The 17,939-nt window shown below is 39.0% G+C and overlaps 1 protein-coding gene across 1 annotated transcript in view; it reads right to left on the bottom strand.

Moving 5' to 3' along the window:
• Positions 1–17,939, bottom strand: part of ARHGAP8 (Rho GTPase activating protein 8) — a 57,133-nt gene that overhangs the window by 6,178 nt on the left and 33,016 nt on the right. Inside the window, exons 8-11 of the mRNA XM_035888536.1 lie at positions 15,624–15,697; positions 4,800–4,895; positions 4,092–4,151; positions 912–1,015 (exon numbers count right to left, since the gene is read on the bottom strand). Of these exons, the coding sequence (XP_035744429.1) occupies positions 912–1,015; positions 4,092–4,151; positions 4,800–4,895; positions 15,624–15,697 (334 nt within the window). The remainder of the gene's footprint in view (positions 1–911; positions 1,016–4,091; positions 4,152–4,799; positions 4,896–15,623; positions 15,698–17,939) is intronic.

Raw genomic sequence — 17,939 nt, 5'->3', positions numbered from 1 at the left:
AAATGCAATCTGGAAAAGACAATGCATTGGGTAATGCAGAAGGAAGGGAAATTTACACTCCTATTACCATCTTTTCCTGCACATCAGCTGGCAACCAAAGGATGTCACTAGGGTAATTCTAGAACTATTTGTAATGGGTGTTCCCCAAACCCTCACACATGTGGGGTTTCCAAAAATGGGTTAAAAAAATCAGCAAATAAAAAAGTAGGAGAAAAGACACATGATTTCATTTATCCTGAAGCATACAAAAAATCCTTGCAAAATGGCATGGTTGAAGTTTTTCATTTAGCAGTGTAGTAAACTACAGGATGAAAGGGTATGTTAAACAGGAAAATGTTATTTGTAAGATTTAAGATAAAAATATTTGCTGATTGTTGTTCTAAAGCTCATTAATGTTTCTTATCGTTTTCTAAAATGACACTAATTTATTTGGTGGTTTAGTTGCTCAAGAGTTATACTTTGGAGAAAAAAGGTGATGTCACATAGTTTTTCTCTGGCACTGAAAATTACACAACAACTATTTTCAGGCTTTTTTTTTACTCTAAAATAGGAAAAAAACAAAAACTAAATCAATAAAAACATACATTTGTGAATATGGAGTTGGGGGGACAGGACTTTTAAATATTCCAGTATAGGCACAGTTCCATTTATATTTACACAGTAGTTTTCATTACATCTAAAGAATTTCATGGTGAAGGGATGGCCAGACCATCGTTTAGCACTGACTTTTCTTAGAACGGAAGGGTTCTGCATCTTGAGTTCACTCCATTGGCAAGTACTGCACCACCACCTCACCATACTTTTAAAATTCTTCAGTTTTATTTTCTGTGGAGATTTTCAATGTTGAATTAACAAGAACAGATTTAGAAAGAAAAGACTGGCACTACTTTGGAAATTTTGCCTATACTCACCATATGGAGAAAGCATATCAGATATTTCAGAACAACGTAATTGTGTTCAGGAAGTCCTTGAATGATTTGCTTACATCTGGTGACCCGTAAACTGCTCTCCACACCTGCAATGTCAAAGACAGTCTTAACTCCAAAACATCAAATATTACCAAGAAATAATACCTTATTTATATCTTCTGGAATTACTTTAGGTCTCTATCTGTAAAAATGACTACAAAATTCAGCTCTACTAACCTCCACGGCCACAGTAACTGTTAGGGTTATCCCTTTGAATGACTCGATCGTGTTTTGTATTATCATGTATCTGGCTAAGACTAACTTCCAGAGTATTTTCTCAATTCAGTGAAATACTCAAAATAATTTCTTTGCTACAGAGGACTTTCAAAGGTCTTGATTTGAATCCCATTCTCTGTTCATGCACCAAATCCAGACATCTACCTTTTACGCTCTGATTTTATTCTTGCTGAGACATAGTCCTTCCCAAAATGCTCTTTTGGCACTCTACTAACTTTAAAAACACTTTTGTGATTCTGCAGGAAAGTATTCTGTCTTGGCAAAAATTCATGAGATGGCTACTTATGTGGGTAAGAATTTTCTCAAGATGAGCCTAAGCAGGTTTATTAACTCATTTCTACAGATGGGCAAAACCAGAACTGGGCCCCAAACTCCTTGCATCATCTAGACAGTCTGTGTGAGACTTACACTAACACTCAATAATATTTCAAATATCATTCCAAGTGTCTTTTTTTTTTTTTTTTTCTGGAATATTGTCATTATTTTAGTACTGGAAGTTTAACACCAGTTTGGAGAAAGGTCTGATGATTACAATCACGCTTGACCTAACCAGCTCATGATGTTTTTTCTGCATTTGTTGCATTTCTCTCTCTCTCTCTCCCTGACACAGCTAGAGGTGCGCATAAGTATGTGTGCATGCACAAAATTCCAGCTTGTTAAATGTTCCCTTAAGCTCTGGATTAAACACATGAAGCTATAGTGTGGTGAGCTGTGATGACATTTTTTCTACTGCAAAGCTACCAGCTCCTGTAAGACACAATAATATGAATCCCAAGAATTTTTCTGTCAACTTTCTGCAGGGTAAATAATGCAGGAAGTGTAGCAATACTGGGTAAAGAACTCTTGTTAGCAGTTTTCATGACTAAAGAAGTTGTTCTTTGACAATTACAAGCTTCAGGGTTTTATTAATTTTTTTTAGTCAGTCACTCACCTTATTTATTTCACAGCTCCTATCAATAACTCTTAAAAAAAATATTTCAGATAAGACACTAAAGAGAAAAGTTTCACTATTATTTCAAAGTACTGCAAAGCAGAGATACTGTATTTCTGGGTTTGCAGGTTAAGAGATCCAATAGATACATCACACCCTGCTCTGGTGTCTTCCAGAAGACAGAATGAGAATTTTCAAATCATCCCAAGACAGCTGTCTGCGATCACACCTCTTCAAAGCTCCCTTCTGCACTGCAGTCACAGAGAATATGCCTTTGCTGCAGTCCAGCTTGGCTCTCAAGCTTAAGATCTTTTAAAATCAGGATATCACCACAGCACCAAGAAAACATAGTGGACATCACACTGGATAACAAGAAAACCCAAGGAGAAATTCTCTTAAATGCCACTTTTCAACAGATTGTGCCAACATTTAAAACACCAGTTAATAAAAATAACATGGAATGAACGTTTCACAGGCGCTTTGCCAAGCAACCCCTCCCCAGCGTTCCTAGGACAATGCATTCCTCTCAGATTCTTTTCAGTCTTGTTCTCCTTTTTCATTTAGCTCTATCACAAAGTAATATCATGTCCAGAAAGTCAGCAGAAGATTAATTCAGTAAAAGTTAGTGTTTATATGTCTTTTTTCCAAGTATTTCCCCTGTTCTTTCCAGTTCTGAGTGACTATGCTTAGTCCCTCCATTTCTACCACCTTCCTGTGAATAGACCTGTTTTTCTCAATGCCCTGAAATATTTATTGTGTGAACAGACAAATCCTTGATTTGGACGGTGGTGATCTACAGACTCGCAAATAGCAAAACAGTACAGAACTTCAGAGGATTCTGAACATGACCTGATTACATTTTTTAATGGAAATACATGAATAAAGCTAATGATATGAAACAGTGCCTGCAGATGTGAGTGATGGGCACAGTGTTTTACCTGGAATACAGTACATCTAGGTACAGTAAACTTGTTGTACTTCTACACTTGACAAACACATAGCAATTGAGATTTATCCCCAGTCTGAATTGTTTTAGTGCCCTACCCCAACAGCAAAAGCCATTATAGTGATGATAACCTACACTTTGCAGCAGCATCAGCCCATGGTTACCAGAGGTACACTAACAGACTTTGTTGGAAGCTGTACTCCATTTAGATATAATTTCCTCAAAAAGCAGGTTTTGGAAAAAATGTGTGCGTGTGACTTGTGACTGGAAGCCCTATGGGTCCCTTGCTAGCTTGACTATAGCCTGGATGGCAAAATACCAGTCTCTACAAGTACTAGGTACTAACTCCCAGATATTCTGGGACCTCAGATATTCAAGCCTCATGTATTAGGGTGCGACCTGCCAGCATTATAAACTCTTAGTCCCTGACAAAGGCCACATAATTAAAGTTTTATAATTCATAGTTTCATGTGATGCCAGATCTTTAGATAATCAATGTCTTCTCATGGCTTCAGATCTTTTCTTCCCCAATATGTTATCCCATGTGAATAGTTGCAACAAAAACAATTCCTTCCCCCCCAAAAAAAAGGAAAAAAAAAAGAAAGCAGCATACAAATGACCAACTAAATTTTGTTTCCACAATCCTGCCAAACCTGCTGCTAAAACTAAAGCTGCTTTGACATAACTTGTATCACTGAGACTGACTCAGCGCTGTGCCATCACATAAAAATGGAGCCCTGACAGTGAGAAGTCTGATCCAATTCTTAAAAATACAGTATGATATATAGATAAACCAGTAAACCTTGTAAAAAGCAGAGAGGGTCTTGGTAACCCTGACCACCTTGCTCTGGTACAGATTATGAAGTTGGCCATCTGTGGCTGCAGTGAAGCACTAATAAATATCATTTACCCACAACTGCGTCATGGTTAGCAAACAGCAGTGACTACAAATTAGCCAGGTCCAGTTCAACTTGCAGTATCATTTTTTCTAAAAGTTATTTATACTCACTGGTGATTCCAAGGATATGATCATAACACTCAAAAGTTAGTAATGGTTGAAATTCACAGACTTGCCTAAAAGGAGAAAAAGAAGAAAAAAGGTGTTCAATTATGTTTTACTTTTCCTTTAAACTGCTGCTTAAAAACTGTTTCACACTACATTTTGAGCAGAAAACCTCTTGGCTTTCTCCTGCTAGTAACTCCCGGCATTTTATTTTTGTAATTTTCCATAGAGTTTTATTCATCTTGCTATAAAAGATTCTCCCCATAAAGGCATTTCATAAAATGACTTCACAGGGAAGTCAGTGACTTTCAAAATTACTTCGCTACATTTCATAAATTCGGTAAAAATTACATATCTTTGCCATAACCATGGAAAAACACCAGAAGCAAAATGACATGGAGACATTGTACTTCCTAAGTACAGTAAAGCGCGTAGAGGCAATACAAATGTTTATGAAAATACAGACCATTTTTGACTCAAACTTCATCATTTATTAGCTGCTACAGATTTTGTAAGCTCTGGTCTGACATCAGCTGACAACTCGCTATTCAGTAAGTGTTAAGTGCCTGTTGCTACCTTTCAGGTTTCCACACTAGTGCTCTTACTATTTTATGTTACAAATGGTTTTATGATTAACTAATGATAAAAAAGTTAGCACCTCTGCTTCACCAACAAAACCAAGCTCAACAAAGCCCTCGCACTATTAGTGGCAACAGTATGATGACAGCTTACCCTGATTGTAGAGTTTCTGAACATCTTTGATAGTCTGGATGCTGGCTGACCTTCTGAAGAGGCCCTCTACTTGTAGTCCTGAAAAAACAATTAATGCAGGTCTCATCTGTAAAAGCTGTCACTCTCTTGTTTTTCTTTACAGGTTCAGTTGAAAACAGAATGGAGGGAGAAGGTTTGGGAACAAAGGCACTTGATACACTCATTTTTTGGAAATAAAGTCCTTGAGAATAGAAGGTAGGATCAAATCATGTTTCAGCATTGCCTACAGCACTTTCTTTAACATGTTGCATAGAAATACTACCACCTTTCCTTAAGTGTTTTAGAGTGTCTTGCCAACTACAACTTCTCTTTAAAAGTAGCTTTCAAATGTACATCTAACAACATAGAAGGAGGAGATTTAGACTTACCAGGCTGCTTATGTACCCACTCTTCAGTGAGCGTACCTGCAAACTGAGTCCCAAACCACGCCTGTGAATCCACTGAAGTAAATTTTCATAGACATGTTTCAGAGACTTCTGCAGAGAACCCCAAGCTCTACTTGAAAGTTCTCCACTGACTAGATTTAGAGGCTTAGGTGGAGTTCAGCTGAATACAGGTCCTAGTTACTTTCTAAGCATTTACGCTCTTGCCTGTGAAATTCCAGGTTGAATATTAAAACATTAGCCCATGCACTCAATTCGGGAAGGAGTATGACATCTCAAACTACAATATCTAAGAAGGACATCCGTGGTTGCTAAAGGAACCAAATGGACAATAATTATGATCCATTAGACCGCTTGCTTTATTCCTGACCAGGTCATGTTTCAGTTGAATAAAGTTACGGCAAATGGCATCACTGTAGTAAAACTGTTCCATTAGATTTATAGCACAACCTGTCTAAAGACATGGTTTAGGAAGTGGCAGCTGTGAACAGCTAGCTCATCAAGGCATTGCCCTCAGCAAACAAGAAATACAATAATTTCCTGAGAATTTGTAGAATATCATGCTGGCTGTCAGCGGACTAGAGGTTTTCTGTAGAAACAAGTCTTTCAGAAAATGGCCATCATAAACGCTTGCAATTCGGTTTGCAGAAATTGGTTTAATAGTTAATGCTTTAATCTGATGTGAATCTCACTGTATAAACTACAATGTAATAAATATCAATTTTTAACATGTTTATGCCTTTATTGGCTAAGCTTTCAAGAGTCTAATTAAAGACATTAATCTGTAGCGTAGACAGCAGCTGTACTTGTCTGGCCCTGTATCCCATCAATGTTACTGTAATGGCACATAATGCTAAGCTCTTGCTGGATATGTTTTTTGGAGGTCTGAGGGGTAAAAAACAACTTTCATCCTCATCTGCAGAAGTCTGGGATACGGGCAATATCTTGCTTCTTCCAGAATTTCATTTTCCAAGTCAGCTGAAACTGAATCAATATACAGCAATTTGTTTGATCACAGGTGGCAACAAGCCAACTACCAAAGCAGCTATCTCCACTCCTTCTTACATTTGTGGGTAACCTATCCAAATGATGTGACAGTAATTAAATGTAGGTTAGTGCAATTGTTAGGAAAAAAAAAAAAAAGCTATATTCTCTTTCTAAAGTAAAAGAACCGCAACAGCAAGAGAGCCACATCTTTTTTGCATAAAAGATGCTCAGACCAGAAAATAATATATTATAGCAATTTTTAAATAAAGCATGGGTCATAACTTCAGTCTGCTGGTAAACAGAAATATGAGTCAACAGCAATTATGCTATTGAAGGGGGAAAATTATGAGCCTGGATACAGAGACAGCCCTTTTGCAATATATTTTTCTGACTTCTGTGATGCATATGAACTGAGAAGGATACTTTTTTTAGAAGTCTGTAAGTCTACTAATTGCCCTCAGTGCTTTCTGTGTTTAGGCGGGGCAAGGGAAAGCAACCTGGAAACATGATTTCAAGATGGTGTTTCTCATGTCACAGAACCCAAACAGCATAGGCCCACAACTGGGGTCTCATAATAAGGGATGGGAAGGAGGAAAGTCATCTGAAGCCTCCTGCTGGTTATTCACCATGATGGATAAATACACAGCTTTGTACAGAGTCAGGAAATACTTTCTTCAAACCTGTCTCTTCAGACACTAGGGAAAAAAAAACCCCAGTTCTTGGAACTACCATAATTAAGCTAACACAAGGTGCCCACACTAAAATAAAATTCATCACTTTGTCTTCTTTTTGCAGACAAAATACATGCCAGAGCCATGAGGAAACAAGTTGGCTGAAGACAAACCTTGTCACTGCAGCTCAAAGCATTCATTTTGTCCTTTTAAAAAAATAATTTTGAAGTAGCCTATTCAATTTTTGCTAGTAGTGTTCTTCAATCAAATCCCCTTTACAGCATGACTCATGTCAGGTGTCTCTTTAATGAGAATTTTTTTTTTTTTTGTGTACAATCTGAACCATTTTACCATGGATAGCATGGGTAACACAGTCCATAGAGAATACCAACCCTAGAGCAGCAGCGCTTGCCAGAACACTGCTAGGGGTTGACTGGCATGAGCAGCTAGCCGAGGCTTTCCAGTTCTGATAAAGACACAGCTGCATGTCACTCACTCACACGATGGATGCTGCAGAGCCTCTGTTGAGATAACTCAGCACAAACTGCTCCCTGTCCCTCACAAAAAAAAAAATTAGACAGATAGATAGATACAGAGATCAGTGGACTTCTGCTACCCTGCACTAAACTCTCCAGAACAAAAACAGTGAAATTTTATTTTAAATATTAAGTGCTATACAGAAAAATGTAGTATGTGACTAGCAAAGGAGCCATCTGTATTCAATGAAAAGTGATTCCGCTATTGAGAACTGAACTGGGTAATTATTTAGACATCAGTAATCATAAATGAAAACAGGCAGGCACTTCATTCCACATTGAAATAAGATGGCTTTTACCACAGGAGACAAAATTTCACAGTGCAATGACGGAAAGACACAGAAAATCAAAACTGATAAAGATAAATTAAAGCAACACATGCTGTCACATTGCTGCAAACTTGTCAAAGAAAGAGATGAGAAAATTACATTCTTTTTCTTTCAATCATCCTTGATTTGAGGGTTGCTGGCATCAAAAACCTTTGTTAATTTTGCTATTTCTCTTCTCAAAGCAGACAAGAGTGAGCATCTGAATTCCTTCTCTCTCAAATTGAGTTTGGAAATGTTTCTTTTGACCAGGGTCCTGGAAGTCTGACGAAGTGTCCATCCTGATTTGGAAGCCATTTTCATTTTCATTAATACAACTAATTCAGACATCTTCTTGCAGATTACCTAATTCTAGTAAGAATCCTTTTTAAAAATTAGAACTAATTTATTTCTACTATGAGGACTGCTGAGTTGATAGCTTATTCTAATCGTCCATCTTCAATGTAACATCTAAATGCCCAAAACGGTGGCAATTGTGAATTTTTATGCTTAAGACAAACTCAATTTTTTTTTAAAGCTAGGACACAGTACAAGTTTGAGGAGGAGATTGCACAACCCTTGTACTCTGTGCCGTGAATACGGAACAAGTGAGCGTGATGTCTGCAGTTTATTAAGATGATTTGGACTGCGAGAAGGTGCACAGCAGATCAAGGGCAGAGGGGAAGGAGAAGGGACAGTTCCAGCCCTAATGAAAAGCTGAGCAGCAGCAGCAAAGATGTAGAACTGTGCATCCTCCACAGAACCCAAAGTGTATTTGTGTCCTTGCAGTTTTGAACAGCGTAGTCTCTAGCCTTTGGATTTATGAATGAATGTTCTCAGTTTACACTTGGCACCTCTGAACATAATTTATTTACAATGCCTGAGCACCAAAAACACAAACTGTGCTTATTACAAGGTTCATTTTTATTTGATGGCACATGAACCAGTCTTGGGATTTATCTCATCTCCATGAACCCTAGGTAAAAACATTCACATGAAAACAAAAGAGCCAAGAACTCAGAAATGTTTATATGGCCAATGTCAAGCTTTCCCGGTGTTGCATTTTTAAAAGATATTTGATTGATCACAAGAAGTGGAGGCCAGGAGGCAAACTCGCTAAGCTGCAGCAATCCAAATGTATTCAGAATGCATAACCATCCATCTCTACCCATTCTGACTATCACCACCAGGATGTATTCATTCACATTAAAAAATGGAACCCAAACTTTCTCCATCAGCAAGATTTGTTGTGCTTCATGGAAGGGATGAGGAGGAAAGATTAATGACTCTTTACCACTGCTTCTGCTACTGAACAGATAGAGGACAGCTTTAGTTGTCACTATAATCATACCATAGGACATTTACTGCTTCATCATTAAACTTCCATAGCATGGTTATTACCATTTCATTTAGAAGTCTTAGTCATCACCCAGGACCCTCCTGTGGTACCACGAGACCAACATTGAACAAACCTTTTGTGCTGCAAAGCACTTCCAGTCAACAAAAGAGATGAGGTAAGAGAGAAAGACTCAGCAACGGGGGCTGCTGTGAGATAATTTTCCTATAGGGGACAGTTATCTTTTCTGCTTTATAATTCTGTAGTGTGATGCCTTCACCGTGAGTTTATTGTTCTATCACTTCTGAGCTGCTGCTGATCTCACATGGTCTCTTTGGTAATCAGTTCTCTATGCATTTTTTTTTAGCTGTTTTCTTATATGGCCATTCTATAGGATGCAAATATTATCAAATTTTGGAAATGTCAGTAATAATACCAGCAGGTTAGCTTTGGTTGTAAATTGTTTAAAGCACAAACAAGCATGTCGTTTATGCCTTTGGGGATACTCTCTAAAACATAAAATACATTAACAGTAATAACCCTACCTATATATTTCAGATTGGTATTTTTGCTTAAGACCAATACAGTGTATTAATACTTGACATAGGCTTGTGCAACATTCCTGCCCTTTGTAACCTATTCGACATCTTCATGCAAGTCCAAACAGTGCAGTTAAAACCCAGCATAATGAATCAAATAAAAAATTCCCTTAAAAGCTGTTGTCTGACCTCCAGATGTTGGGGGGGTTTCCAAACAAAATACGGATTTTGCTATGCAGTTTTATTTTTAGTATGCATCAGTTAGTGCACTCAAACTGCGGATCAGAGTTTAAAAACAAAGAGAGCATGGTGAATTGTACTAATACTGACCTAAAGAAACACTAAAACCACCAGCCACACACCACTCAGCTTTTCATTTATCACGATACCTTATATTCAGTCTGTAACCTGCTTTTCTAGAAGAAAAAGACACGAAAGGGAACTTCTGCTGTGGCATCTTATTAGAGTTTAAAAGCAGAAGTGCATTTCTGAATCCTAAAGCCTAGGACAGATAAAACTGCCTCAGAGGCTGGGCAGCTTGGAAGCCGGAGGGCCCCTCTCTGCCCTGCCAGGTCGGTGTGGGGAGCACCAGCAGCTTCAGCCACCTGCACAACCCTGTCCCTGAGCATTACGGAAGCCACACACACAAAGATGCATCCTCCATAGCATGGCATTACTGCTTACCAAAATAGTCGGTTAGAATTGACAGCCCCCATTCAGTCTCACTTCAGCACAAAACAGGTTGCTGAGGACACGTGGGGACATATTAACCAGAGAAAGAAAATTACTACCCTGTGGCATAAGCTGGGCTTTTTGGAGAAAAAGGCCTGTGAGCAAAGCATCAAGATCCTTACCGCCGAAGGAATGACACCTGGTTAGAAACACTTATGCATAGTTCTGACAAGAGAGTGAATATTTAATTAAGCAAGGTGATTTCTCACGGCATGGTAGAGATAAGGTAGGACACACACACACACACACACACACAAAATCTTATTTACTGCAAGTGCAATTCAAGCCTTGCATTTATAAACCAGACAGAGGAGCAGGTTGTGGTTTTGAGGCTGAGCATATTAAAATATGTGCTCTGGTTTGCTGGTTACCATGAAGCCCTAGTCACAAATGTGCTTTCTCAAACCTACCCTTCCTCTTTGGCTCGCCTAAATCATCAGTTGGGTTCAGGATGATACTGACACCTTACTTCTGAAATTAAAAGCACTTCGCTGGTTTGGTCCAGAAGATGAACTCTGAGGCTTAGTCTTAATGAGCTGATGGTTTTCTCAGATACTCAGACCTCATTTTAGGAAATCAATTCTTCCCTGTGAAGGTTAGCAGGAACTGAGATTAAGCATTTTTAAAATTCAGTATTAAAAACTTTAAAAACATTTTTCACTCTAAAGTGGAGCTAGAATGAAAGTGGTGAAATGACTACTTTCTCTTCCTTTGTTGAAAAAATAACATGAAAATCATTATAGGAATTAAGAAACTGAGTTCATTGTGTTTATTACAATAGCGTCTGAGGCATCAGCCATAAAAGGTCTCGTTTATACAATACAAACAGATGCAGAGGAATCTCTGCTTCCAGTAGATTCTTTAGTCCCTGTTAAGGTACCGGGTGACTTAGTAACTGGATCCAGTGAGAGTCATCTTGCTCAGAAACAGCTATCTAAACATGCAGTCGGATAAATATATGAGGAAGAAACCCACACTCACTGTCATAACACTAATTTGGCTGTTGGGGATGAGGACATGGTTGCTGCTGTCAGAGCCTGCTCAGTAACTCAGTACAAGAAGGGGAGTTTTGGCTCATTTGTACAGATGAGGATGCCTCCATATTGGGAAGAACACTTCTGCCAACAGTGTTGTCTGAAACTGAGGCAGAAAATTTAAATATGAAGGAGAAAAATGTGACATGAAGCAATCTGTCAAAGGGATCAGAGTCATTAAGATGAAAAAGGCTGGGTGAACTTTAGAGACTGAAAGTTTCCTTAGCCTGGTAGCATACTACTGCAGGCTGGTGCCTAGTTTGAATGCCACCACAGCTCCAGCATCAGATCTGTTTAAGAAATAAGAGCCTGAGCAGTACAGAACGGACTTACTGGATGTCAGAAGGTCTCTGATGTTTCAACAAGTCTTAACCCTGCTGATGAAGCATGATTTTGCAGAAGGTTTTGTGACCTAAGTCAGAGTTTCAGAAACTGATTTCAGGTACATAGATGTGAAAATATAGCTATGGGAAGAAAGAGTGGAAATACTGCACCTAGGGTGAAAAACAAAACCCACTCCCTGCTAATTCTGCGAGGCTGGAAACTATGCCAAAATCAAATGGAACAGGGTAATGACAGTGAATTTTTGTCACTTCCGGAAGATGAACTGAAGCTCTCACTGTGCTCACGGCCACGTCTGGAGTGCAAAGAACGCTGCCAGTCAGCCTCCCGGGGCTGTCAGCATGGGAACCGACACTCGCTGAAGCTGATGGCAGAATTGAGATATTCCAAATTTAGAGAAAGAGTTACAATCACAGCAGACAGCAGGTACAACAGATACCTGCACACTTATAATCAAGTGCAAAAAAATGCATGTCTATCACCTACTGCTTAACAGCCTTGGCATGGCAGGTGCTTGGCTTTCAAGCATCAGCTGGCTGAGAATGTCAGAAAACGCTCTACCTGACAAGCCATCTCTCCTTAGAAATCTGGTTTGTGGAGATCTCCTTATGATCATGAATATGACAGCTCTGAGCAAACCTGGGCTTGGTTGGAAAATATCAGCGTTGGCAGAGCCCATGCCTTTCCTTCCTGGGGCACAGGACAGAGATATGGGGAAAAAATGAAATAGTCCGGCTAGCAAGTGCATGGCTGGACTACGTATCAGTGGCCAGCACTGCCGTGCCACTGACCAGCACTGCCGTGCCACTGACCAGCACAGATGCATAAAGTCGGACAAGGGCTTTGTTCACAAGTATCATCCCGTTTCCTCAGAGACTATTCTTTCCAAACTGTGCTGATACCACACTGAACAGATGAGGTTTTAGCCAAAAAAAAAAAGGATGAGGTTTGGAGAAAACCCAAGGATGATTACTGCTTTCAGAAGAACAAACGTTTCATCTAGGAGCAATTCTGCAACGACAAGGTGGAGCCAACCCTTTCTTTTGTCATAACCATGAGAGCTAAAACTTGCTTTTTTTCCCCTGTACTGAGCAGTTGGCATTGCTGCTTCAGAAAACTCTGGGTATCTGAGCTAGACTCAGCAATTGGTGAGAGGGAAAAGTATGGGACTAGTGCAATAGTGATAAGACAAAAAACCCAGAAAGAACAAAAACAAGACATGGAGGAGGTTTTATGTCAGATCAGTGCAAGAATTACTAGTTACTGGTCACCAGCACAATATAATGATGGCCATAAACCTCCTATTTCTTTAAAATCTTTAAACAGGTCCAGAAAGTGCCAGATATGCAAAGCCATCCTCCCAAGCACAGCCGAAAGTTTAAATCAGTTAACATTTTAGTGACTAAATTTTCCCTCAATTTCTAAATAATAACAGCTGTGAGATGTAATGATGTTAGCACACATTCATCCTCATTTTAGCTCTCGACTCCTGTGATTACTGAGGAAGAGGTATTTGCCTATTAAGATAAGCTAAATATATGTAAGGATGATTGTTTCATAACAATTTAAAACACGAAAAAGTCTGGCTTTCATCTGCAGATGGGGCATGCACTGATACACTACACAAGCTCTAATTATCCACTTACAATTATAATTACAGGGATTGTTTCAAGCTGCCAGTCACTTGCCTTCAACATTCTTAGCAGTGAACTGTTTACATTCCCTGTATCCAACCATAATATTTGATACAAGCTACACCTGCAAAGTTTTCATCATTAGCACCAGTCTGGAAACAGCACATCCAAACAGCTTTATGGGCTTGAGTGGAAATCCTGAATTTGGAGCAAGAGACCTTCAATAAAGTCTATTAGGAACTCTTCATCTACTGCAGATCAGTAGATACCTTTAACAGCAGAACTGGCCCCACTCCAGTACTTGGCTGTGGCTGCTGCAGGTATTTTGAAGATAAATCAGCAATTTCAAGAGGTGAGGAGCTAGCTGTTCTGTACACAAGCATCCCTATAGACGCTATGCTCCACTGCTTGCAAACTGTAAGCCGGTATCCACTGCAGCGGATCTCTCTCTCTCATTCTCCTATGCATATCATTAATCAGCTTCACTCAAGGTATGAAACCCAAACAAAACCAAAATGGGCAGTTATTTAGCGTTCTTATCTGCCATGGGGTAAGCTAAAATACAAAGGAGTATAGTGTGGCAATGAGGGCATGACACTAGGTATCTAGTCTGTCCTCATTTAAACCAGAGTGATCTTGCACTGATTTAAATAAAGCCAAGATTTCTCTTGAGAGTCAGCAATAAAGCTGAGAAGCAATGTTTTTCCTGCCCGCTCCTCCCTTTGTTTTCACAAATGTGAAGCCTGTTCAGTACATGTTTTTAAAAAGTTTGAGATTTCTCACTTAGGGTTCAAATAAACTCAAGCTCAGACCAAACCCTAGTGGCAACAGTTAAAATGAACAGAGATCAATGATGCATACTACTTGAATACTGAAAGTGAAATTTACCTTGTTCAGAATGACAACTCAAGGATGCAAATTAAGAATTGGGAATATTGTGGGATATAGGTTTTGGGTGAGCCTGTCTACAGAAGAATATAATCTACACAAAATTTGTATTTTATATTATTTGTGTGCTGTCAATACAAATAGCTCTTTAAATGAGGAAAAATCTCAGATAAAACTCATTTAACAGCAACATAGAGATCTGAGTCTGGTTTTTGTCTTAACAAAAACCATGCTGATCCTTAAAATTTGTTCAAACATTAACCAAATTTAATGGCATATTAAATGCCAGCAATGTTTCCCTTTTTTTTTTTTTTTTTAAAATAACTGAACCAAACACATTTTGATTTTCTTCACTTGACACACCTATTAAAAATTCACACCCTTCTTTCAGGGATCTTAGGAACCATTCCCAGTTCTACCACTGTGTAATGCTGTGCCAGTCAGATAACTGTGTTATGCTCTGTTCCTGTTCTGTCACCTGTAAGACAAATGTACCTAGGCTATAGATTTAGTTCTGTAAGATTTAGCAAACATTTGTGAAACTCTGAGGTCTTGGAGCACAACGGGCTATGGAAATGTTGCTATGATTGCCTTAAAAACCAGGGATCAAAACATAAAATCACATTACAGTGGGAAAAGAAATTTCAAGACTGCAGCCTTATCTCTAACTTTCTCCCTGCATGCACCTTTGTCCCCATGTAGGGAATACAGTGCACTTACCCTACAGGCAGCACCTGATATTTGGTCCTTTATGTTGGTCAGGTATGCACTGGGTTGCTCAGTGGTAGAGCCAGCGGTTCGAAGTCTACCCTCTCTTTGCCCTGTACATGAAGGGGATATAGGGAACTCAGATTTAGATGCTCCCATTTTAAATAAGGGTCTTTGTAATCTGTATCTCTATGTAAAGTAACTATAGATATGAACTGCAGTCAAATGGTCTGTAAATGCCAGTAAAAATATTTTGTGAAGGGAGGACTTCAGGCTTACTCCTGCAAAACATGTTTTTCCATGAGTCTTTATGGCTACTGGTTCTATAAAAATAGAACTTCTCATTGATTTTTACTGACTCTTAAAACCAACAGTATGATATGGGTTCATGGTGTGTATTTCAAGACAGCTTCTCTCATTTGCTGTTCCCTAATTAATCCTATGGGCAAAAGGTTTTTGGGTTCTTTTCACAGTGGGACAATAATCTGATGATAAGTATTCCCTATCCATCAAAGTTCTCAAGGCAGTGCCCAATTGCCACTCAAGATTTCAGGGTATAAGCATATCCCATGTAGCTGTAAACTATGCTGAATCAGGCATCGAGCATTATATAGTTTCATACTAATATCCTTCTTCTGAAAAGACACATCCTCTTTTTGACATAAAACTCACCTTTTCTTTTTAGGTAGGATACAGTTTCCTTCATTACTGGGGGGATTAGTTCGCCTTTATTTTTGTCCTTGATACTGTTAGGGGGAAAAAAAAAAAGTAACAGCCATTAAATGGCATTTATAGACAAAGAGTCAAAACGAAGACAACAGTTCTTGGGGAAAACCTGAGATATATCTGAGAGCATATGCTAAATTCCACAAATTAAGGAGCCTGCACCAAACAAAAGAGTCATCCACAACTCTAACAGGCGCTGAACGAGCCACTGAAACAAGACCTGGACTTCTATTCAAAGAGCCCTTTGGAAACACTTCATTCTTGTTAGAAAAGCCATGTAACGGCAATGGCACCGAGTAATAAATAAGTGCTGTGTACTGTACTGAAGAGGAGTCAAGGACAGAGCAGCAAAATGATGTTCCAGGCTAACTTTGCCCCTACACAAGATTGGTTTTGCTCTAGTTTTGTTCCCCTCGCTTGGCATGCCCCAGCAGGGCTGCATTTAACCCTGATGCAGTGAAGGCAGTGGTGGTGGCTCTGATGGGATCTGGTTGGACACCACTAGTGGAATGGGTTTCAAAGCAGCTTAGAGCCAGGTGAGGAAGGAGTTTGCAGCAAATTCTTCATAGTAAGTCTTGATCAAGGGATGCTGCAAGTTTAGGAGCCTTTTATTGTGCAGATTTTTCTTTGTCATTTGTCTCTTTTTAAGCCACAGTGTGTGTATAATTAAAAGGATGCTGTACTATTTATTCTGAAGGCAAAGTGATGCTGTGAGATTATTAATGCTTTGAATGATTCCCATGAAATGAGATTTCTTTCTCTTTCATAAGTGAACAGTTGAGGCAAAAAATCGAACATAGCATTTTCTTGATCTAGACAGCACGGAAAATTCTGCAATTATCTTCCTTATTTAAAAGAAAAAGTCTCTGGCAGTTTAAAAATTATAACAAAAGAGACAGTCAGTATCTGCTGAGTATTCTGCTACATTTTTATAGTAATCATAACAAAATACAGGACCAATATCAGATTCTTAAGTAGACTTAATATATATTTATGTGTACAATTTCATACTTGATATTTAAAAGGTGACCAGCTTTACTGACAAACTCTATAAAGCACCAGCACAGAGATCTATGACTACATCATGAAAGGCTGCAAATGCTGCAGCTCATCCACAGAAAATGCAAGATGTTTATACTGCGCGTAATATAGCCTTAACCTAGTGCTGCTAGCTGAGGTTGCACCTGCAGAGGAGAATGATTCTTAGAGTATTTTTCTTTTCCAAGTACAGTGATTTCTTCTCTTTTTGTCTAGCCTAGCTTACTACTTTATGAATATAAAACAACTCATAATAACTGGACTGTATTTGATACAACTTCTGTAACATTGTTGCATGGAATGACCAATCCAGTATTACATTTTGTGTTTAAACTACACATAAAAACTACTTTAAAATCATGGAGGAGTAGGGAAATTGTCGACTTTTCCACTCCTCCTCGTATTTGTTTTCCCTATGTCTATGAAGGGAGTTAGAAGAGGATATGTAGGCTGGTTAATTTTGGACCTCCAATCTTAGGGTGGTTGGTCACCCCCAGGTTCACATATGGGGGCGGTGGGGGTGTTCCTCCGACGGGAAGACTCAGAGTGGGATCCTGACTTAGGTACTGGATCACCCTGTCATTTCGCCTCTCTTACTCGTAAACTGACAGGGGAATATACTTCACTCTGTTCCGTCATTCAGCCATCAAACATTTTGATCTCACACATCACTCCAGGGACATGATGCTGAGCCACCAGTGCCATTTCTTCCAGTTACAGTTTTGTTGCCCACCCAGTCCCACTCTTCCTCTTTCCTATTCTTCCTCTTTCATATTTTGTGTGCCACTTCCCCTAGTGCTATACAAAACAATACAATTTATTACATGATTGCAACAAACTTGTTAATCCAGCTCCCAGAGCTACTTCTACTATTTCAAATACCTAGACCACTCTGCTGTTTGAAAGGAGATAAATTGTTCCTTCAGCTGCAGAACTAATGAAGTTGATCTGCTATGGATTTATATGCTATGGCCTACCTGTCTCCTCATCACAGCAATCCGAGATAATTTCTTTATGTCTTCTATAATCTCACTTCCCTTACATAGCATTTTCATTTCCTCCCCTCTTTACCTTGTATTTCCTCAAAAGGTAAGGAGTAGCTCATAATTAATCACCACCTAAACACTAACTGGTGCAACCAGCAGACCAAAGACAACAGAAAACTGAATTCCTGCTACAGTTCTTCTCCTTCCAGCCAATGATTTTTAAAAGCTTGTAGTATTC

Source organism: Egretta garzetta, unplaced genomic scaffold (genome assembly GCF_000687185.1).
Source record: "Egretta garzetta isolate BGI_Z169 unplaced genomic scaffold, ASM68718v1 scaffold81, whole genome shotgun sequence".
Classification (NCBI taxonomy): domain Eukaryota; kingdom Metazoa; phylum Chordata; class Aves; order Pelecaniformes; family Ardeidae; genus Egretta; species Egretta garzetta.
This window is presented reverse-complemented; position numbering and strand designations above follow the sequence as displayed.